The sequence below is a fragment of the Chiloscyllium plagiosum genome, unplaced genomic scaffold, assembly GCF_037043375.1.
Source record: "Chiloscyllium plagiosum isolate Xiang-an unplaced genomic scaffold, Cpla_swu_hap1 HiC_scaffold_23, whole genome shotgun sequence".
Lineage (NCBI taxonomy): Eukaryota > Metazoa > Chordata > Chondrichthyes > Orectolobiformes > Hemiscylliidae > Chiloscyllium > Chiloscyllium plagiosum.
The window spans coordinates 44,304,867-44,328,080 of record NW_028270161.1 but is presented as its reverse complement, the minus strand read 5'-3'; the positions used below and the strand labels follow the sequence as shown (position 1 = coordinate 44,328,080).

Genomic DNA, 23,214 nt, shown 5'->3' with positions numbered 1-23,214 from the left:
AATGCTAAACAAATCTATTGGAATTTTTAGAGGATGTAACTGGTAGAATTATGAGGGGGACAGACAGTGGATGTGGTTTATTTGGACTTTCCAAAGGCTTCAACCAAGTCCCCTGTAAGAGATTAATGTGTAAAATTAAAGTACATAGGATTGGGTTGATGTATTGAGATGGATGGAAATTTGGTTAACTGACAGGAAACAGTAAGAATAAATTGTCTTTTCTCTGAATGGGAGGCAGAGACAAGGGAGGTACTGCAGGGATTAGTACTAGAATCCCAGCTGTTCACAGTACATGTAACTGTGAGGGAACTAAACATACTCTCAAAATTTGCATAAGACCTAAAGTTGGGTCAAAGGGTGAGTTGTGAAAAGGATGCAGAAATGTTAGATTGAGATTTGGACAGGCTGAATTAGATGACAGATGTAATATAATATGGAAATTATGTGAGGTTATCCCCTTTAGTAGTGAAAGCCGGAAGGCAGATTATTGCTTGAATGTTGAAAGTTGAGAGGGGGAAATGTTCTCACCCAGCAGACCTGGGTGTTTTTGTGCACCAGTTGCACAAGCATATAGATGCAGCAGATAGTAAATAAGGCAAACTATATGTTGGCCTTCATAGCAAGAGAATTTGAGTAGAGCAACAAGGACATCTTGCTGTGATTATAAGGAGCTTTGGTGAGGCCACACCTAGAATATTGTGTGCAGTTTTAGCCTTCTGATCTGATGAAGAATGTTCTTGCCATAGAGGGAGTGCAGCAAAAGTCTACCATATTGATTCCCGAGATGGTAGGATTCACATATGAGGAGAGATTTAGTCAAGATTATTCTAAGTAATTTATCCAGATTTTTAATATTGTCACATATTTTATCATTAAAATCATTATTTGCACCATACATAAACGGTATAGAAGATTTTAGCCTTTTCAAATGACTGGTTCTGAGATGTCATGTTTCCCGATTGAGGAAAAGAAAATCTTAGTAGCCACACTGACTTTTTCCATTGCACTAAAATAGTCTTTGGTCAGAAGGTAAAGTTAAAATGGGAGTCTTAGGGACAAATCCCAACCTAATGTGACAATTGTGAGGAATTCTGGAGAAACAAAAATCACCAAAGGATTTCTGATATTTTATTATTCATGATCAATTCCATTAATTTGATAATAGTTGTGGAGACTAAAGACAATGTATCTCAAGGACAAGTTACACTGCAAAATTTATTTTCTGCTTTCTAGCCCATAGTTTTTTTTTAATGGAAGTATATCAATGCAAAAACTAATTTGACATTATAATAAAGCATCCTTGCACGGTATGTTATTGTAAACTCTCCTTGTCTTTCGATTCAATGAATATTATAAAGAACAGAAGAATTCAAATCACTAAACTTTGATTAAAACTGAGGTTTGGATTTTGGAGAAGAAACACACATTTGCTAGCATATCCAGGAATGTCATAACTATTGTGAATTTTGCAGGATTAAAAGAAAAAAGTATTTGGTCATATTTTGTTTTGTTATTTTTAAATACAACAGGTCCTCCTGCACAATAGCAGTGCCAGTCAACATTTTTATGTTTCACAATTTATAAATTGCTATCAGATTAAGTTTGAAGATGACAGTGATGTAGGTAATCAGTTAATATTTATTTTCTCCTTTTACAGTTCATTTATGAATCAACAGAATCCATTAACTCGATCCATATAATTTAATAGAAAGTATACCTATTAAAACATGTACAATAACATGAAGTAACAAATATAGCTCTAATTTTACAACACTAATTTTTACAAATATTTCTAATTATAATAAAGTTTTATTTATGTTCTCTCTAAAGATAGATATCCCCAATACCTATTAAAAACTGAACACTTTTCAGAATTGCCAAGATAGTTGAATAGTACATCCAATAGTGATATGTTCCTCATCTTATCTGTATTTCACAAAATTACAATTTTTTTGTGTGTTTGATAAGTTGAATGCTATGGATTGCAAATTCAGTTTTAATTTCTTGGTTCAGGTCAATTTTTGATATTTTAAACAATGTTAAAAGCATGTTGAATAATTAGCAAGAGAATTAATTGACTCAGATTATTGGTCCGTTTCATTTTAGCACCATCTGAAAGCATTAAACAGTGCTGTACAAGTGATTAGAAATGCCTGCATTGCAAACTTAGTAAATATTATTTATTGATGCATTTATTATATATTTTTAATTCTTTTCTTTTCATAAAGCTTTGGAATTCAATTCTTTGATCACAAGAATGATTACCTTGGCAATCCCATTATATTCAATCAACGACAAAATCTCTTCAAAAAACTTATTGTTGCGCTTCCATCATCCAGTAAATGTCCCATCAGATGCTCATTTATATCAACTATCTAAGTATTACAATGCCTTCATTGCAATGCAATGCTGAAAAAAATTCATAATTCAGAGAGGTATGCCATTTCTTAGTGCATTAAAATAACAATATTTTTAAAATAAATCAAGTACAGATTTGCTACAGATCCACATATACTTCTATGAAAAATATGTGCAACTCTAACTTTTAATTTAATAATTTTTTAATGGTCTTTCTGGTACCAACATTACATCACCAAAGCAATTAAACCAATCTAATTACCTATGAATATACTGGTACAACATAGAAGCATTCATACATTTTGACTATATCATGTACCGGATGGACAGTTGAAACGCAAGAGATGCTCATGATATATGAACACAGTATTCACGTTTCCTTGGGCCAAATTTTAGAATATTCAAGTGGAAAACATTAAAAATTGATACACTTTTGTAACATAGTCAGATTATTCCCTGTTAACATTGTAGGCAAACTTAGTTTATCTTTATGGAAAAACGTAGCTAATGTATTCCTTTAGATTTCTTAAGTGAGCAGGCAATGTTGTGCATATACAGGTTGCTGCCATGAACATGGAAGGATAGAAAGTAAGGATTATTTAATTTTGAGCAAGTTAGGCACTCTGAATATTGGAAACATAACTGCAGAATAATTCTTTCCCTGATACTGTAGTAATAAATATTAACCTCAAGAGTGCCTATGTCATTCTTCACCAATATAAATTTGTAAAAAAATTATCCTTTTAGGGGTACTGAACTGAGACAGCTAATTTCATGATAACATGCACCAAATCATGGCATATGAATAACTGGGCAAACTAGTAAATTAGTCTGGGATTCCAAGTACAATTCTATCTTAGTAAGCCAATTACACTTCAATTGTAGTATCACCCTACAATTCCTTATTTTTAGGAGTAAACTGTATATTTTTACACATACCATATATCTATAAGCTGAAAAAAATTGGTACAACAGTGAGGATATTATGTAGAACACACATCAGTTCCTGTTTGAACTGTGTTATTTTAATGCTTTTGAAGATTTTCCTTTAAACAATGACTGAACTCTGGGATACATTATCGTCTGGTTCTACCTCATTAAAGTGAATACACAATATAAAACAAACTATATAAAATTAATAAAATGCTACCAAAAAATCTAATTGGAATGATTTTTTGGTAAGCTTGGTTCCTTACATACAATGCTGTAAAGTATATTTTTAAGTAACACCTTGCCAAATGAAGCAAGAATATGTTGTTGTTGCACATCACTAACTTATTACTGGGTCCTTCATCAAATCTGAACTGATATTAAATCAATTTAATGAGTATATTTTCTGCACTGTGTTTAACAAAATGGTGCCAAATAACACAAGTGCATCTATTGGAAAGCCCAAAAGGAGTCCAATCATCAAGATGGTTGTACTTGGTTCTCACTGAAGAAAGCTAACCAATTATTGCACAATATTTTGACACTGATTTTACTGATTCCATACTTTAAAAAATACCTACCTTTGAAGGTAAATCAACGTAGTAACTGCAATGTTCTCAATTAAGGCAGGCTGTTTTTCACAATTGTTTGTAAGTTTGCATCTTGTGCAACAAAAGAAAAATGGATGACGTAATGCCCAAAGTTCTGACCTTAAGCAAGCCACTTTTTGGTCAAAGGCTAAGTTAGATGGCTGGCCTCCATTTCCAACAAAACATGAATCAGATCACAGAAAGCAGGTTGTAGAAAATGACAAATGAAAATGAATACACTGTTCCAATGAATACTATTTTGCATGCTCTAGTCCCCATTAATTATTGGCAAACACTTGAACTGTTACAATTAAAATCTGCTCCAATCTGAACTACAAACCCTCACAAGCACCATCACCATTACATGATTGTTGGCTCTGTTAGAACATTAAAAGGCCACATGTGCTATCCTGTTAGATATGCCAACTGTCAACACCATCACCAGTGCAAATTGCATGCTAAAACCATGTATTTCCAGATAAACATGAGATCTTAAGAAAATAAAGGATTTTGTAATCATGCATCTGGGCACCACTAATACGTTTCACTGGAAAGGATCCAAATAAAATCTCAAAAGCATTATATATCTACTTTGTAATTTAATAGATGAGTTCAGTTCTATGGTTGCAAGATACATATAAGACAATTGTGGTGAAATGTATTTTACTAAATTGAGAGAAAGCTGAAAAACCACTTCGACAGAAATGTACATAAATTATGTTAAAATGGGTTTTCCACTTATGAATCACAAGGAACTATATGTCAGTGGTCTTTGGCACTGGAAATGCCTTTTTTTGGTTCACAATTAATAGGTAAACTTTTAAATTGTTAACCCCCTGCTTCTGTCAAAGCTAAATGTTTATTCTACATTAACTTAGGTTTACACGATATTCATTACCAAGATGCTAGACAAGGACCTTTCTTGCCAACTTCACTCTGCATTTGAGTGTTAGATGTATGAGAATGGACAAAGATGACAAACTTGATCATTCTCTTGCTTGAGAAAATTCCTCAACTTCTTTGAAGACCTAGATAAGATCCATTTTCACCAAAAGGGAGAGAACTATAAACATCCTATCCATCACAAAATATTGTTCAAAGAATATGCAGGATAATCAGGCTACTGCAATTAACCTTGCTACGTACCAGAACAGTGTCAAAGCTAATATAATTACCTTACTTAAAAAGGTTATATTTGAGTAACATTTGGAGACTAAAACATTATACCAGGATGTTCTAAACGATTTTACACTGCATCTTTTATCTTCAGCATAATGATCGACACAGAACCTAATGTCAACAGCAAAGTGCTGTTATCAGTAAAGTTCAGATTGTGTTTGTTTGCCCACCTGTGTACCACACAATGTCATCTTCATTTTCAGTTCTTTGACAAAGTGGACTAGAAGCTATAAAACAAAAGTACAATGGTTTACAAAGACCCACTAGAGTTTGAAAATTTGAAAGTATAGAATGTTTTAAGAACAGAAAGAGCATCTAACTACAGAATCATACACCAAGCCAGAAACAGGGTAGATGGACACCAATATTCCCAGATTCGTAAGAAGAATAATAAAAGACACAGCAGAATATCATTCTATATCAGAAGCATCATTATCAGAAAGATGATAATTGCTTCCTTTCACTCGAATATATTCAATGTGCCGACCTTCATCAGAGTCCAAAAGGCCACATGTGCAAAGCCTGTTCTCAAACAAACTCTCAATTTCTTCCAACTTTAATCCTTTAGTTTCTGGAAGGCACCCATAGACGAAAAACAACCCCAAGGTGGTTAGTCCAGAATACAAGAAGAAAGCACCTGAAACACAAAGTGCAGTCTGTGAAATATTTCAATACAAAACAAGGATGAAAATTAATTTGACTGAACACATATTTACAATGAAGAGTCTCTGCACTGATTTACCCAGTGTAGCACTGACACAACGTTCAGTGCTTACAATAATAATGTGAGCTGTAAGCCTGAGTAAGTCAAATGCAACGAAAATTTATAAGGCAATAAGAAAGTTTTAAAATTAAGGATAGGAAAATACTGCAATTGTTGCAGTTGATTTAACATTTTTAAATTGCTTTGAAAGCCTGAAATTTGACAATGCAATGCATAAACTAACAAGAAGTGGGCTGAGTTTGTGTTCTGGTTCTCAATCCTGCCGAGAGGATGAAATACAGGCTGAGAACTCAGAAATGCTAATAAAAAGACTAAGAAAATTGAGAAAGGAACTAATTAAGAGATCACCTCTTAATTAAACACAGCATATGGACTCCACAGCTGACAAGAGACAATTGGAACAGAAAAGTTTTGGGCTGCTGGCAGTACCCATGGACAGAGATCTAAATAGAAGAGGGTGCCTCAAGATCAAGGCATGTTCCTGAAGGCTAGAAAGTTTAAAAACTGTCAGACCAGTCTTATGGATGGAAATCCTTGCATTGGGTGGCCTAAATTTATAGCTATGACCCTGTGGCATTTGCAGTTGGAAGAGGAGAAAGGGAGTCAGTGAGATACAGGCTGATCCATTAGAAGGTCAACTGCATCCATCTGATGGACTTCAGCCTTGGCAGCTTGTGAAATATATCAATTGTATTTTAAAAGTCTCAAAACATCCCAAACAGCCTTCTTCAAATGAAGCCAAAGGCAGGGATGTACTGGCAGACTGACATAACAGCTATTAACATAAATTGGTTAGCCTTCAAATGCGACTGACTTTCTGAATAAAAATTCAACATTTCAGTAAATGTTGCTTGGACATAAGTCACTGAATGCATTTCAAGTATATCAAATAATAACAACAAACAGAATTTTGGCCTTCATTGCAAGAAGGAGCGAGTGTAAAATTAAGAAAGTCAAGCTACAACTGTCCAGGCCATGCTGAGATCACACTTAAGAATATTATGCATAGTTTAGTATCCTTATTTAAAGAGTAATATGTATAAAATTGTAAAAGATCACTGGCTGATCATTGGTTGAATGGATTGTTTTATAAGGAAAGGTTAAGCAGCTGAGCCTGTATTCGTTAAACTTGGACGGAAGAGGTGATCGTATTCAATCGTATTGTTATAACCAAGTAAAGTATGGTCATGTATCCTCCTTTTTCTTAAACCCACTTTAGGTCGATTTGACTTTTCTTCCTTTTTAAACACTTAGCTATCACACTTTGATTAAACTTGGTTAATCAGTTCAAAAATGAAAGTGACCAATTCCAAAATATTCTTGAGTCAAAATGATTGTTTTACTTTGAACTTTGAACAGGTAATAGATTGTGAAATCAAACACACATAAATGAATATTACATGGGGGAGGAGGTGCAGGTTGGGTGGAGAAGCAGAGGAGGGGTTGGACAAGGCGTGTTTAATGCTGACAATATTGTAGAGGCCAATGTCAGTACATATTTTAAAGAGTCCCTTGGGTTGCAGAAATGAAGAGACTCAAGCCCAAGTACAGTCCTGAACTGCAGGCTTTATCGGAATTTACATTGCATTCATAACTGAATAGATGACTGGTTACGTCAAACAGAACCAAATATGTACGCTGTGACAGCCACTGCAGAGATGTGATTGTAAGGTGACCAAAATTAGAGCTTGAATGTTCATGGCTACTTGACATTTCAGATGAATGCAAAGCTAGGAAGAAGGTGGTGCAAGAACTCTGTAATAAAGGATGCCATTAGTACAACAGTGAGAGTTGCTTTTAATTTTTACTGAATACGAATCCTTCTTAACAGAATGTAGATTTTGCTTGTCTTTTTATCATCAGCAATACATAGATATCCAGGAGTATGCTACTGGCAAAGATCTGACTGATGGAGATTGAAAGGGAGCCTCAGGTAGCAGTGTCTTCCAGATGGTGCTCTGAAAATAGTGATTTCTTCAGATTTCTTTTCCAAGTAAAATCAACCAATAACCAGCAATGTTTGGCATCTTGGAGAAAAAAATTGCAAATTCAAAGAAGCAGTAAAAGGATTAAATTTTCCATCGTTTTTTTTTTAAAACTAAGAAAGCTTAGCATTTCTGACAGGAGATTCTAATCAGCTCTCTCTCAGAAATGCAGACTATAATGCCATCCTGACTTTTATCACGCAGTGCCAGAAGGTGGAATACCATGCCCTAATTTTGGTCACTTAACAGTCATGTCTCTGCAATGGCTGCCAGAGTATACATATTTATTTCCATTTAGTTATGGATGCTATATAAATTTAGATGGAGCCTGCAATCAGCTGTAATTTAAAGTCCAAAATTACACACAGCTACTTTCAAATAATAAGGACATAAGGCAAGTGAGAGATCTGAGTGCAAGGTGGCAAGGGAGTTAGGCAAGCAATGCGGTGTTTAAAGTAAGTTAGGATGGGTGGGAAGGGATTGATCTCTGACATGACAAGAGGTGGGGTTGGGAAGGCGTGGAAAGAGGAGGCACGTCAAGTCTGGAATGGGTGAAATGGGACTGGGTGGTCCAGAATAGGTCCATGGGAGGTGGGGTGAATCTGGATTTGGGAATGGAGAAGATGGTGGGTGAGAGGTTCGGCTTTGTAGGTGGCAGGGGAGGTGAAAGTGTAGTGACACAGGTAAGGATGGAATTATGATTTGCATTTCTGAAGGGAGTCCTGATCAGGATCTCCTGTTAGAAATGCTAAGCTTTCTTTTCGTTTAAAAAAAAAGCACGGAGTGGAAATTTCAACCCTTTTTCTGCTCCTGTGAATTGAAGATTTTCTTCCCAGATGCTAAGTAATCTGGGGGAGGCGTAGTCACAGCTGTGAGAACTAAGTGTGGAGTCAGTTAATTGGTTACTCAGGAGTTAGACTATGTACTTAACAATCTATCGTTTCTTGATTAACTATTTTTGTTCGAGCGTCTTGAACGCTTAGGTATAAATTAATATTTATTGGACGTTTCTAGGTTGAGTGGATTTGCCTAGCAGAATTTTCAATTTCCCAGATAATTCCTTCAGAGTCTACTTTGATAGGAATTCTGTATAACTGTGCTGGAATAACTTATGAATGTTCATCAGAAAATATGAGGACAAGTTTCTCTAATGTTGGAATTTTGAGACAGAATTTCTTTCTATGTCCAAACAAACTCTCATTGTGCCATGTTTCCTTTGCACAAACATAACAGAACTTCAACAGCCATGTGCTAATGCACACGATACATAATGCCATCATATTTGATATTGTCCCATTCCCTATTTCTTTTGTAGGTGAACTATTGCACTGAGAGGATCAAATGATGGATCTTTCAATGCAGCTTCATTTTTGAAGTTTCAACTTTGAGTTGAATCTGTCTGAATACAATTATATTAAGCAATGGACTTCAGAATTCCTACACTACAGTAAAAGTCCATTTGGCCCATTGAGTGTTTGCACTAGCCCTCCAAATGGCATCCCACCCAGACAGCACTTTCACAGCTCCCTAGGGCTACTCCCGAGTCCTGACTCAAACTCTTATTAAATCCCAGAACTTGAGTTTGTTCAAACAGTACAGTCATCCAGTGCTGGGCTTTTGACCCCTTCCTTTTAAGACGGCTAAAAATACTACTCTGAATTCAGAAGCTACTTCTGTCACCAACATCTGTCTCTAAACATCTCTGACCCTGGAACTGTTTTCCATGACCCCTAAAACTGTTGAATGACCTGGCAACAAGCCATGTCTCTATCACAGCACAGAACTGAATTCTGGTATTTAACTCCTCTTAAACTAAACATGCTGTCATAATAACATTTCACAGAATGCTGCCTTCCCTGGCACAACTGGACACACAAAGTAGATTTTGCCACAAGTGGTTGGAGGTGTGCATCAGCATCTGAATCAACTTCAGTCTTGAGTTTGTGTTTGCCAGTTTTTCAGTGGAGAATATATTAATAGTGGCAAAAGCTTCTAGTTGTTTGACTACATCCACACAATGTGACGTATTTCATATTGTGGGTAGGCTATTCTTCCAATCTAAATCTTCATCCTGCTCAGTCTTGCTGCTAATCTCACGTATGGGCGTGCAGGTCTTCATATGATTGTCAGTATTGCTGACAGCATGTCACACATGCCTTTTGTTTGTTGCCTCATATTGTATCTTTGGAATCAGATTTTATGCAGTGTCCTTTTGCACCATAAGGATCTTGGGAAGCAGGACAGGTTTGTACAACAGACTGCACTTCCCCACAGCTTGCTTGCCAATGGTGCCCCAGGATTCAGCACCGCCCTCTTGACCTGCAATCTTCTTCCCGACCTTTCTGCCCCTACCCCCTCTCCAGCCTATCACCCTCACCTCCTTCCACCTATCGTATTCCCAGCGCCCCTCCCCCAAATACCCCTCCCCCCCACCATTTTTTCAGCCTCCTTGGCACACCAGCCTCATTCCTGAAGAAGGGCTTATGCCTGAAACGTCGATTCTCCTGCGCCTCGGATGCTGCCTGGTCTGCTGCACTTTTCCAGCACCACACTTTTCAACAATAGTGGTAATTGTACCTCATTGTAGTTTTCCAGCAACAGTGGCTTCATATTAGCTGCCATCTTCAAACAATTTGATGTTATGACTACTTTTCCTCCAAGAGATTTTTTTTTGGAAAGCATCGATAGGCATGAAAGTTACAATCAGCTCCATCATCTACTCAAAAGCTCAGCCTCTGAAAAAAATCAGACTCATTGCCTTGTCATGGCACCTACTGATAAAATGATCAATTGATATGCATGGCTGTTTCTGAAAGACATCAGCTTTACATGATAGGGGAGAATTCAAAATTTTAACTTTATTTCATACGATGGTGATTTGCAGAGTTTGCCATTCATTAGCCGAATCTCTCTAATCTTCCCGAAACAGACCTGCATATTGAATCCTTTTAACCTTCATTTCTAATTGCTATCCTTATTTTTACTATTGGCTTATTTGGTTCTCCACCTAAACAATATTAGCACCCGAAATTCAGAGGGGACATCTGTGGATTTCCAATTCATGCTAATGAACATGGTAGTCATTTTCCAACGTTTGCATATGCTATTAGGTTTAGGGGATTTATAGTAGCCTTGTTACTAAGTTTATTAAGTGTGGAGATTCAGCATTGTAATTGCAGTGTCATATTTGCTTTTTTAAAGAATTTTGCCCAGTGCTGCTTTCAGCTTAAGCTTCATTTAATTATTTTTTAAATGATTAAAAAATATTCGCTATTTATGTAACTTTGTTTCTCTCTGGTGTTCTAGTGTACTTGCAGCTTTTGCATTACTCAAGATTTAGTGACCATCTGGTGTGGGTTCCAAGCTTGCATCGCTGACCTTTTTTAAACAAAATTCTTCAGCACTGATCATCATGTCAGATTAACTGAGTTAATTAAATAATACAGTAAGGAATGTGGATTCAGTTTACTTGAAAAAATCATTAAGGTTTATTTAATAGTTTTGATCACAACTTGCAGGTACAGATAATGCTTTTGCTGGACTACATGTGACAACTGATCATGCTGTTTCATCCTGGTCCCTGGCTCATAAGTACATCTAGCTCTTCAAGCAACTAAACAGATGTAACAAAGAATGTAGAAAAACCTGAACCTGTAGATGTGATGTGCTTAAATTTTCAAAAATACATTTTTTTGGATACCACATTAAGAGATTACCACACAAAGTGCAAGCTCATGGCATGCACATTAGCACTAAGAGGTTTGGTTAGCTAACAGGAAGCAGATAGTATACATGAAATGGTCACTCTTTGAGTTGGCAAGCTTTAACTAAGTGGCCCAGTGATAGGGCCTCACCTATTAGAATTTATATCATTGAACTGGATGAAAGAATTGAATGTGCAGTTGATGACAAAGGTAAGTAGCAAAATAAGTTGTGAAGAGGACAATTAGAGTTTGCGAAGAGATATAAAGTGAATGAATGGAAACAAATTTGGCAGATTGGGTATAATGTGGGAAAATGTGAACTTGTCCACTTGGGCAGGAAGACGACAAAAGCAGTATTTTACTTATATTGTGCTGTTATTAAATATAAGGAGTAAGCTCATGAGTAAGTAAGTGTTTAGGATGGGAAATAAAATGCTGTTGTTGGAATATAAAAGAGGCTTGCTATGGTTGTATAGGGGGTATTGTGATTGCATCTGGGTTAGTGTACATTTTTTGTCTCCTGATTAAATTTAATTTGGGATCTATTCAGAGAAAGTTTACCTGACAAATTCCTGGGATGAATAGGTCATTTTCCGAGGAAAGATTTTAGAACAATGAGCACTGTTCTATTGAAACACAAGTTCTTGAGGGAATTTGACAGGATGAATGTTGAGAGAATATTTCTCATTATGAGAGAGACTTGAACTAAGCAACAGTTTGAAAATAAGGGATCTCCCATTTAAGATAGAGACAAGGGAGATTTTTTTTCTCTTCACTGGTTGTTAGTGTGTGCAGTGGAGAGAGGGTTATTTTGTTTATTTACAGCTGCATTCAATATTATTTACTGACAAAAGAGTCATTGTGTATAGAGGGTAGACAGCAATGTGGAATTGAGGGAATATCAGATCATTCATGATCTCATCAAACGGCAGAACAGATTTGAGGGGGAAAGTGGTCTACTCTGCTGCACTTTAAAATGTCTTTCAGTTCAAGATTGGCTTTTCATTAATTGCTTCCACGTTTATAAAATAAAAACAAAATATTCTGCTCTAATTTGCATTAATTATATGTTCTATTGTCTATCCATGGATATTGTAACTGAGGTAATTAAGTTGTCAATATTAAAACTTTTGATACTGTATTAATTAGAATAATTCAGCATATTTAGAAAAATATTCTAAAATACAATTCATTCCTACCATAATATGTAAGATGTTCTGCCAAGTGCAAAAATGATACTGACACAAGAACATTGAAAATCCAGTTGACTCCAGAAGAACAGGCGTTTCCTGTACTTCGTGCCCACATTGGATATATTTCAGAATTCACTGTCCAAGGCATTGAACCCATTCCTAAAAAAAGAAATGTTGAACACGATTCAAATACTTAGCTCCAGATCCAAGTTTCCTGATAACGGACAAAAATTATTTGTCAAAGTAAGACTGAAGTTAATAGCATTGACTGTTATTTATGAGGAACTCACACAGTCACTTCAGGCAAAATCAAATGCAGAGCTTAAAATCCAGAACTGGTTTCCATTAACCTTAACACCACAAAAAGATGTCCAGTTGTTTGCTTACCATCTAAATGTACAGACAATATGAAACTCTGCTACTTATGTCGTAGATATAAGCTAAATTGGGCATACGAAGTTGAAGCATGGTATTTCAGGCAAAGTATCCTTTTTAACTTGGAAACATTGCAAATAGGAGCACGAGTAGGCCATCCAGCCTTTTTGTGCCTACTCTGCCTTTCAATATGATCATTCAACTCAGTACCCTCTTCCCACTTCTCCCCATACCCACTAATCCCTTTAGGCCTAAGAACTATAGCTAACTTCTTGAAAATATTCAATGTTTTGCCTCAATCGCTTTCTGTGGCAGAGACTTCCACAGGCTCACCACGCCCTGTTTGAAGACATATCTCCTCATCTCAGTCTTAAAAGGCCTAACTTATATCCTTCGATTATGATCCCTGGTTCTGAACTTCCCAGTCATCAGAAACATTCTTCCTGCTCTTACTCTGTTGTCTTGCTGGAATTTTATAGATTCCTATGAGATTTGCCCTCATTCTTCAATCTTTCCTTATAGGTCAGTCATGCCATCCCAAGAATCAGTCTGGTAAACCTCCATTGCATTCTCTTCATAGCCAGAACAGCCTTCCTCAGATAAGGAGGCAAACACTGCACACAGTTTGTGAGAAGATTTGTAGCTCGGGTGCTCGTTGTTGTGGTTCTGTTCGCCGAGCTGGGAATTTGTATTGCAGACGTTTTGTCCCCTGTCTAGGCGAAATCCTCAGTGCTTAGGAGCCTCCTGTGAAGCACATCTGTGATCTTTCCTCCGGCATTTATAGTGGTTTGTCTCTGCCGCTTCCGGTTGTCAGTTCCAGCTGTCCGTTGCAGTTGTCGGTATATTGGGTCCAGGTCGATGTCCTTATTGATTGAATGTGTGGATGAGTGCCACATCTTTAGGAACGTCCTGGCTGTTCTCTGTTTGGCTTGTCCTATAATAGTGGTGTTGTCCCAGTCAAACCATGTTGCTTGTCATCCGCGTGTGTGGCTACTAAGGATAGCTGGTCGTGTCGTTTTGTGGCTAATTGGTGTTCATGGATGCGGATCATTAGCTGTCTTCCTGTTTGTCCTATGTAGTGTTTTGTGCAGTCCTTGCATGGGATTTTGTACACTACATTAATTTTGCTCATGCTGGGTATCGGGTCCTTCATTCTGGTGAGTTGTTGTCTGAGAGTGGCTGTTGGTTTGTGTGCTGTTATGAATCCTAGTGGTCGCAGTAGTCAGGCTGTCAATTCGGAAATGCTCTTGATGTATGGTAGTGTGGCTAGTCCTTTGGGTTGCGGCATGTCCTCGTTCTGTTGTCTTTCCCTTAAGCATCTGTTGATGAAATTGCGTGGGTATCCGTTTTTGGCGAATACATCGTAAAGGTGCTCTTCTTCCTTTTTTTGCAGTTTTGGTGTACTGGGGTGTGTTGTGGCCCTTTTGAACAGTGCCTTGATGCACACAATACTTCAGATGAGGTCTTGTGAAGGGCCTGAACAATTGCACCAAGACACCCTTGTTCCTGTACTCTAATTCTTCGCTATGAAGGCCAACTTACCATTACCTTGCTTGCTTATTTACAGCAGCCGAAAGAAAACTAATTCTCCAGGCACCTCCCCCTTTCCCAAACTATCGCCATTCAGCTAATAACCTGCCTGCTTTTGCGACCAAAATAGGTAACCTCTCATTTGCACACTTTCAATGAACTTAACCAAATCACGCTGAAGCATTTCTGCACCCTCCCATTTAACTTAAAGTCATCTGTCAATTAGATGATCAAACTAAATATCTCTAAGTTTTTACTACATATTGAGTTGCTAGGGTCCAAACACTGATTTTCTCTGGTATCCCACTAATGACTGCCTGTCAGGTGAAAAAAAACACAAACACTCATTTATTCCCACTCTTGATTTCCTCTCTGCCATCAAATTCTCTACCCAAAACAAAAACAGAAACTGCTGGAGTTAATGTTGAGTCCAGTGACCCTTCTTCAGGTCTTGATCCATGACAGTACACTAGCTCAATCTCACACACTTTAACTTTACAAGACAATTTCTTGTGTCTCTGAACTAGTCCAATCATTCTACACAAGGCAACTCTTTCATCTCAATTATCAGTTGATTGATCGTTCTCTGAACTGCTTCCAATTTAATTATATTCTTAAGGACACCGGAATTGTATATTATATTCCCGATGCCTTATAAAAAAGGGACTACACTATTTTGATCTTCCATTTACAGCAATTTCCAGTACAAGATCTTGGAATCAAAACAGAGAACAGCAAGTCTAATAAATACAGACACCATTTGTTAACTGGTTAGAATAAGTTCTGGCCCAATTAATTTGATTATTTCTCAAAAACTCTACACGGCATTGGACAAATAAACAATATGGGCTTTTATTAATTTATTAACAACAGACACCTACCAACTGTGTAGAGTAATTCCACATCACAGAAACAGCGTTTGTCACAAAGGAACACGTATTAGGGAAAGGGTACTTTACAAGACTCACATGAAAGCATTCTCTTTCTATTTAAGATGTCAGCTGCAGCTTTGCTTTAATTTTTCAATAAGAATAATGGTGGACTACAAAAACTAGACGTATGTCTTTAAGGTGAATGACAGCACAATTCATCACAAGCTGCAAACCTCGACCCCAAAAAGTGCAACTTTGAATTATATTTACTTATATAGAAAGGTTATTTTCCATCCATTGAAAATCTTGGATTTTTTTTCCCCCAAATTAATGAAAGACAATACAATCATTGAAATAAAATCAGATTATGAATAATTTAAAATAAGTTTCATACCTGGAGCGAAAAAGACAAGGTATAGGATAAGACCTAGTAACGCAGTCCAAGAATATACTGTAGGGCAGAAGTTGTAAGCCCAAGATAAGCCTTCTTTCTCAAATTCTGAAGCATTGCTGCATCTAAAATAAATAATAGAATATTGTAATTCACAACACCCTTCACTAAATAACATCAATTCACCACCATTGCCTGGGAGAGGTGATTTTTCTGGAGGACATAACCACATTTTGCCTCCATTGGTACTAGGTGGCAGGGCAAGAAGCATGATGATCTTAAACATTATTTTCTCGTCTCTCTTTATTTTACTTAGCTATGAATGTTGGTACTGCTCTTCATCAATACAGGTTGTGGTATTTCTCATGCAATTCTCTCATTTATAGTTAAGAATAGCAACTGTACCCGTGATAAATTTCCATAATGGCATGTATGCATGCAATATGAAACTGCAAAAATTAGAAACATATTTTGTTGGCATTAAAATTAATCGCATTAATGCAGGGTAGATCTATCAAAAGAGATGAATTTCATCGATCACAGATGATGCAGAAAGATTGTCTACATCAGAATGAACCCCTAATGCATTGTATTAGCCAAGGCTAACCAAGGTATTAGGCTATCCAATAGAGAAACATGAAATCAAAGTTATTAGTCTTTCAGGAGAGTATCCATGTGGAAGAATATCTTTCAAGGCAATAAATATCAATGCCATCTTCTTTCTATTACATATATTGCGCAAGGGACCAGTCTCATACTTCCGAGAAAGGACATTCAATGCACCAAAAACTCCTTTTTTACAAAAGAAGTCTATTTACCTTTTTTGCTTTAACTCTGATAAAATTTCTTTATCCTTCCCCTGAAGTGTTTTTGTGATAATTTTAACTTCATTGATTTTGAAGAAAATGCATTCCAATAATTATAAGTATGAATAAAGAAAGCAAGGTTCAACACCTGCATTGATTGAGCTGCAGGGAGGCAAAAATTTCTATTTTCAACTGGAGGAGTCAGGATTTGTTAGAAAATGGCATATAGCAGGAGGGAAAGATACAAACACACTGAAAGGCAAATTGTTTCTGTCACTGAACTATATGCTAAGAGTTCCAAATACCTTGTACCTACTCATCAAGCGTGCAGTTAAACCTGAAGCTGTCACTTACCTGATGACGGTAACTCGTCTGGGGACTATATTGTGGTGAAGGATTTACATACATAATAGACAGCTGACCAAAACAAACTAAATTAAACTTAAGCGTTTTACCAATTAACCTCCCTCAATCATAAACTCAAAAGTCCATTTGCAGCTCTTCAGATTATGAAGAAATCCATACCAGAATGCATCATCATTCAAAAACACGCTAAATGATAAGTAACGTACATGCCAACTTCCATTTCGAACAAAGGAAAGCAGAACAACACCACTTTGCAATGCTATCTTCCAGAACACAGCTTTAATAGTTAGCACTGAATTATTATATTTAAACATACTATTTTGAGGAGATATAATCTTAATAAATAGGACTAGCTTGACAATAAAAACATGGAACAAAATATATACAGATTGTCAAACATATTGCTCAGTAATTCTACACAACATCACAGTAACACAATCTGGTAAACAATGGTAGCTTTGGGTTGTGTGAATTCCAATCAGAGGCTGTGATATTTTGTTATTTTGTTTCTCCATTCTTTACTGGAACATGAGTATTACTGGCAAAGCCAGCACGTGCTGCTGATCCCCAGTTACCCTTGAATTGAGTGGCCAATTTTGAAGGGCATTTGAGAGTCAATACTATTGTTGTGGATCCAAAGTCAAATGTAGGGCAGATCAGTTCTGGATGCTCAATTTCCTTCCTGCAAATACATTAGTGAACCAGATGGGTTTTACAACAATAGTTATCACAGTCAAAACGGAGTAGATTTAAAAAGAAAATCTGGATTTATTAACTGAATTAAATTTTACCAGCTACATGTTCCAGAATATTAATTTCAGTCTCTAGATTACTATTTCAGTGATGTTACCATTTTGCTCCCACTTCCTTAGAAATGGATTTTCCTCTCTACAATAATCATACATGATTTCCCATTTGTAAACTTCAAACTAAATCTCAGGTAGCTCATATCCTGCTTGTACTACCGTTTTTAATACATCTTTCAGCTTTACACACACATCAATGGACATTAAGCTGTCCATACAGTCATAACATCATTTAGTTCATCTCTCCAGAAAGACCTCACACTTCTCGTCCTCCCCGCCACACAGTGTTTTTAAAAAACATTCCAGAGTTTTCACCTCAATGACTTGCCCCTGTTGTCCACTAATATTAAAACAAAAATCTGATCAATCCAAAATTCCTTTTATCAGTTTGAACCTGTACCACCTTTTGATATACTCTTAGAAATTTAGTACAAAGCAATTTCCAGAATAAGATTTCCAAATTATTTATAAACTCTGATTCTTAGAATTTGTGTCTTTAAAGCTGCCAAGTTTACCAGTTTTTTTAAAGCAATTTGTTTTTGCTGGATATCTAAAAAATTGAAAATACGGAAATACTCAACACATCTGGTAGCATAAGTGGACAGAGAAACAAAGTCAACAAGTGGCAGAACTGAAACAAGATCAACAACCTGAAACATCAAATATTTTCACTCATCATAGCTGCTGCCTAATCTGCTGAGTATTTTAAAAAATATTACTATTATCTCCCCATGGGAATTATCTAATCAGTGCCTGTCAATCCAAGATACACATTTATCCTGTATGCTTTGCATTAGATTTCTGAAAGAGCTCCACTTGTCCTTTACTGAAATGAATCAAGGAAGCCACGCATATCAGAAAAGGAGGTGGCAACCTGGTGAAGTTCTGACAATTAACTGTATATGCATGCTAAACAAACTGCATGCTGTAGTTGTAGCTAAGAAATTTCACAACCATTTGATCAGATCAAACCACTGCAAGACTTTTGTGAATGTCATCAGTCAATTAAATAAATAAAGAGGATTCTGGGTAATCCAAGATGAAGGACGGGAAAAATTTCTGGCTGGAACAGCTGCTCCATTATTGATGTACTTTAGGTATTGGAGGTGATTTCCTCAAATTCCAGGAGCAGTAATTACTGTTTTATATGCTGTTGCATTGTTTTTGAACTTTGGAAAAAAAAAGGTCAAAACAACAGCAGTTTTAAAAGGGAGAAGAGCTGACAAGGAAGCACATGGTGAGGTCAGTGCAGGAGAGAGAAAGAAACTGACACAGCACTGAACCTGCACAGTTAAGGCCATTACTGTTTGAATTCATGTATCGTTGGACATCGGAGTGCATCTGGGAAAATTACCAAACAGTGAAATTCGCAACTGATCTTGGACCAACTGTTCGGGTGAAGTTCACAGCACAGAAGCAGGTAAGTGTATTGTTTTTAAATGGGACCTACAGAAAGTCTACAGTAGTGAGTAGAGTGGGTTTTTTTCTTGATTATATGTTTTTTGAATTATGTCTCTTGATTAAACTTAAAATATAAGCCATAAATATTAATTTAACCTGGGGCAGTGTTTTGTAGAGGAATAAGACAGTGTTATTTTTTGGGTCTGTAGATTGTGAAGGAGCAAAAATGGGTTACCGCGGATTACATCTGCAATAAATGCTGTTGGTTGCAAATATCATCAGATCGAATCGATCGGTTGGAGAGACAGTTAGAAGCAATGAAGAATTTGCAACAGCAACAGTATGTGATGGATGGCAGTTATAGGAAGGGGGGGAGTCTCAGATACAGTCACATAGATGGGTTAACTCCAGGAAAGGTAAGAGAAGTAGGCAGCTAGTGCAGGAGCCTTCTGTGGCTATACCTATTTCAAGTAAGTATGCTTTTTTGGAAAATGTAGGGGGTGATGGATTCTCAGGGGAATGTAGCAAGAACAGCCAAGTTTCTGGTATTGAGACTGGCTCTAATGCAATGAGGGGTACGTCGGGTTCCAATTGTGTTAGGGAACTCTCTATCTGAGGTACAGACAGACGTTTCTGTGGCCAGCAGCGAAAAATCAGAATGATGTATTGCTTCCCTGGTGCCAGGATCAAGGATGTCTCAGAGGGTGCAGAATGTTCTCAAGGGGGACAGGAGCCAGCAAGAGGTCATTGTCCACACTGGAACCAACAACATTGGAAGTGAAACGGTTGAGTTAGGCAGAAATTTAAAAAGGTCCTTAAGAGTAGTGATATCTGGATTACTCCCTGTGCTACGAGCTGGTGAGGTTAGGAATAGGAGGATAGAGCAGATGAATGCATGACTGAGGAGCTGGTATATGGGAGAAGGATTCACATTTTTGGACATTGGAATCTCTTTTGGGATAGAGGTGACCTGTACAAAAAGGATGATTTGCACCTAAATTGGAAGGGGACTAATATACTGCCAAGGAGATTTTCTAGAGCTGCTCGGGGGGGATTTAAACTAGTAAGGTGGGGGGAGGTGGGACCCAGGGAGATAGTGAGGAAAGAGATCAACCTGAGGCTGGTACAGTTGAGAACAGAAGAGAGTCAAACAAACAGTCCGGGCAGGCAGGGGCAAGGTAGGACTAATAAATTAAACTACATTTATTTCAATGCAAGGGGCCTAACAGGGAAGGCAGATGAACTTAGGGCATGGTTAGGGTCATGGGACTGGGACAACATAGCAATTACAGAAACATGGCTCAAGGATGGGCAGGACTTGCAGCTTAATGTTCCAGGATATAAATGCTAACGGAAGGATAGAAAGGGAGGCAAGAGAGGAGGGGGAGTGGCGTTTTTGATAAGGGATAGCATTACAGCTGTGCTGAGGGAGGATATTCCTGGAAATACATCCAGGGGAGTTATTTGGGTGGGACTGAGAAATAAAAAAGGGAAGATCATCTTATTGGGATTGTATTATAGACCCCCGCCCCCCCAATAGTCAGAGGGAAATTGAGAAACAATTTCTCGTAGGTTCACGAGGTCAATTCCTGGAATGGCAGGATTACCTTACACTGAAAGACTGGGCTTGTATACCCTTGAGTTTAGAAGGCTGAGAGGGGATATGATTGAGACATATAAGATTATTAAAGGATTGGACACTCTGGAGGCAGGAAACATGTTTCCGCTGATGGGTGAGTGCCGAACCAGAGGACACAGCTTAAAAATACGGGGTAGACCATTTAGGACAGAGATGAGGAGAAACTTTTTCACCCAGAGAGTGGTGGGTGTGTGGAATGCTCTGCCCCAGAGGGCAGTGGAGGCCCAGTCTCTGGATTCATTTAAGACAGGGTTGGATAGAGCTCTCAAGGATAATGGAATCAAGGGTTATGGAGATAAGGCAGGGACAGGATACTGATTAAGGATGATCAGTCATGATCATACTGAATGGTGGTGCAGGCTCGAAGGGCAGAATGGCCTACCCCTGCATCTATTGTCTATTGTCAAACTTGTAAGGAGATCTTAGCTATCTGTAAGAATAATAGGGTGGTTATGGTAGGGGATTTTAACTTTCTGAACATTGACTGGGACTGCCATGGAGTTAAGGGTTTAGATGGAGAAGAATTTGTTAAGTGTGTACAAGACAATTTTCCTATTCAGTATGTGGATGTACCTACTACAGAAGGTGCAAAACTTGACCTACTCTTGGGAAATAAGGCAGGGCAGGTGACTGAGGTGTCAGTGGGGGAGCACTTTGGGGCCAGCGAGCATAATTCTATTAGATTTTAAATAGTGATGGAAAAGGACAGACCAGATCTAAAAGTTCTAAATTGGAGAAAGGCCAATTTTGACAGTATTAGGCAAGAACTTTCAAAAACTGATCGGGGGCAGATGTTCGCAGGTAAAGGGGCGGCTGGAAAATGGGAAGCCTTCAGAAATGAGATAACAAGAATCTAGAGACAGTATATTCCTGTGAGGGTGAAAGGAAAGGCTGGTAGGCATAGGGAATGCTGGATGACTAAAGAAATTGAGCGTTTGGTTAAGGAAAAGAAGGAAGCATATGTAAGGTATAGACAGGATAGATCGAGTGAATCCTTAGAAGACTGTAAAGGCAGTAGGAGTATACTTAAGAGGGAAATCAGGAGGGCAAAAAGGGGACATGAAATAGCTTTGGCAAAGAGAGTTAAGGAGAAGTGCTGGATGTCTTGAAATGCATAAAGATGAAGCAGTCCCCAAAGCCTGATCAGGTGTACCCTAGAACTCTGTGGGAAGCTAGAGAAGTGATTGCTGGGCCTCCTCCTGAGATATTTGTGTCATCGATAGTCACAGGTGAGGTGCCAGAAGACTGGAGGTTGGCTAACGTGGTGCCACTGTTTAAGAAGGGTAGTAAGGACAAGCCAGGGAACTATAGCCCAGTGAGCCTGACGTCAGTGGTGGGCAAGTTGTTGGAGGGAATCCTGAGGGACAGGATGTACATGTATTTGGAAAGGCAAGGACTGATTAGGGATAGTCAACATGGCTTTGTGCGTGGAAAATCATGTCTCACAAACTTGATTGAGTTTTTTGAGGAAGTAACAAAAAGGGTTGATGAGGGCAGACTGGTAGATGTGATCTATATGGACTTCAGTAAGGTGTTCGACAAGGTTCCCCATGGTAGACTGGTTAGCAAGGTTAGATCTCATGGAATACAGGGAGAACTAGTGATTTGGATACTGAACTGGGTCAAAGGTAGAAGACAAAGGGTGGTGGTGAAGGATTGTTTTTCATACTGGAGGCCTGTGACCAGTGGAGTGCCATAAGGATCGGGGCTGGGTCCTCTTCTTTTTGTCATTTACATAAATGATTTGGATGCGAGCATAAGAGATACAGTTAGTAAATTTGCAGTTAACACCAAAATTGGAGGTGTAGTGGACAGTGAAGGTGGTTACCTCAGATTACAACAGGATCTTGACCAGATGGGTCAATGGGCCGAGAATTGGCAGATGGAGTTTAATTTAGATAAATGAGAGGTGCTGCATTTTGGGAAAGCAAATCTTAGCAGGACTTATACACTTAATGGTAAGGTCCTAGGGAGTGTTGCTGAACAAAGAGACCTTGAAGTGCAGGTTCATAGCTCCTTGAAATTAGAGTCGCAGGTAAATAGGATAGTGAAGAAGGCGTTTGGTATGCTTTCCTTTATTGGTCAGAATATTGAGTACAGGAGTTGGGAGGTCATGTTGTGGCTGTACAGGACATTGGTTCGGCCACTGTTGGAATATTGCGTGCAATTCTGGTCTCCTTCCTATCGGAAAGATGTTGTGAAACTTGAAAGGGTTCAGAAAAGATTTACAAGGAAGTTGCCAGGGTTAGTAGATTTGAGCTATAGGGAGAGGCTGAACAGGCTGGGGCTATTTTCTCTGGAGCGTCAGAGGCTGAGAGGTGTCCTTATAGGTTTACAAAATTATGAGGGGCATGGATAGGATAAA

The 23,214-nt window shown here is 37.9% G+C and overlaps 1 protein-coding gene across 6 annotated transcripts in view; it reads right to left on the bottom strand.

Annotated features, from left to right (window-relative positions):
- LOC122561657 (proton myo-inositol cotransporter-like) overlaps positions 1-23,214 on the bottom strand; it is a 151,147-nt gene that overhangs the window by 17,203 nt on the left and 110,730 nt on the right. For 2 of the 6 annotated variants that reach the window (XM_087999609.1, XM_043713608.2), the window contains exons 8-11: positions 15,835-15,956; positions 12,670-12,822; positions 5,545-5,694; positions 5,228-5,284 (exon numbers count right to left, since the gene is read on the bottom strand). In XM_087999609.1, coding sequence (XP_087855735.1) covers positions 5,228-5,284; positions 5,545-5,694; positions 12,670-12,822; positions 15,835-15,956 — 482 coding nt within the window. Of the gene's footprint in view, positions 1-1,620; positions 4,907-5,141; positions 5,695-12,669; positions 12,823-15,834; positions 15,957-23,214 lie in introns of those variants that run through there. The other 4 variants (XM_087999608.1, XR_015761160.1, XM_043713609.2 and 1 more) reach the window with 4 other exon arrangements.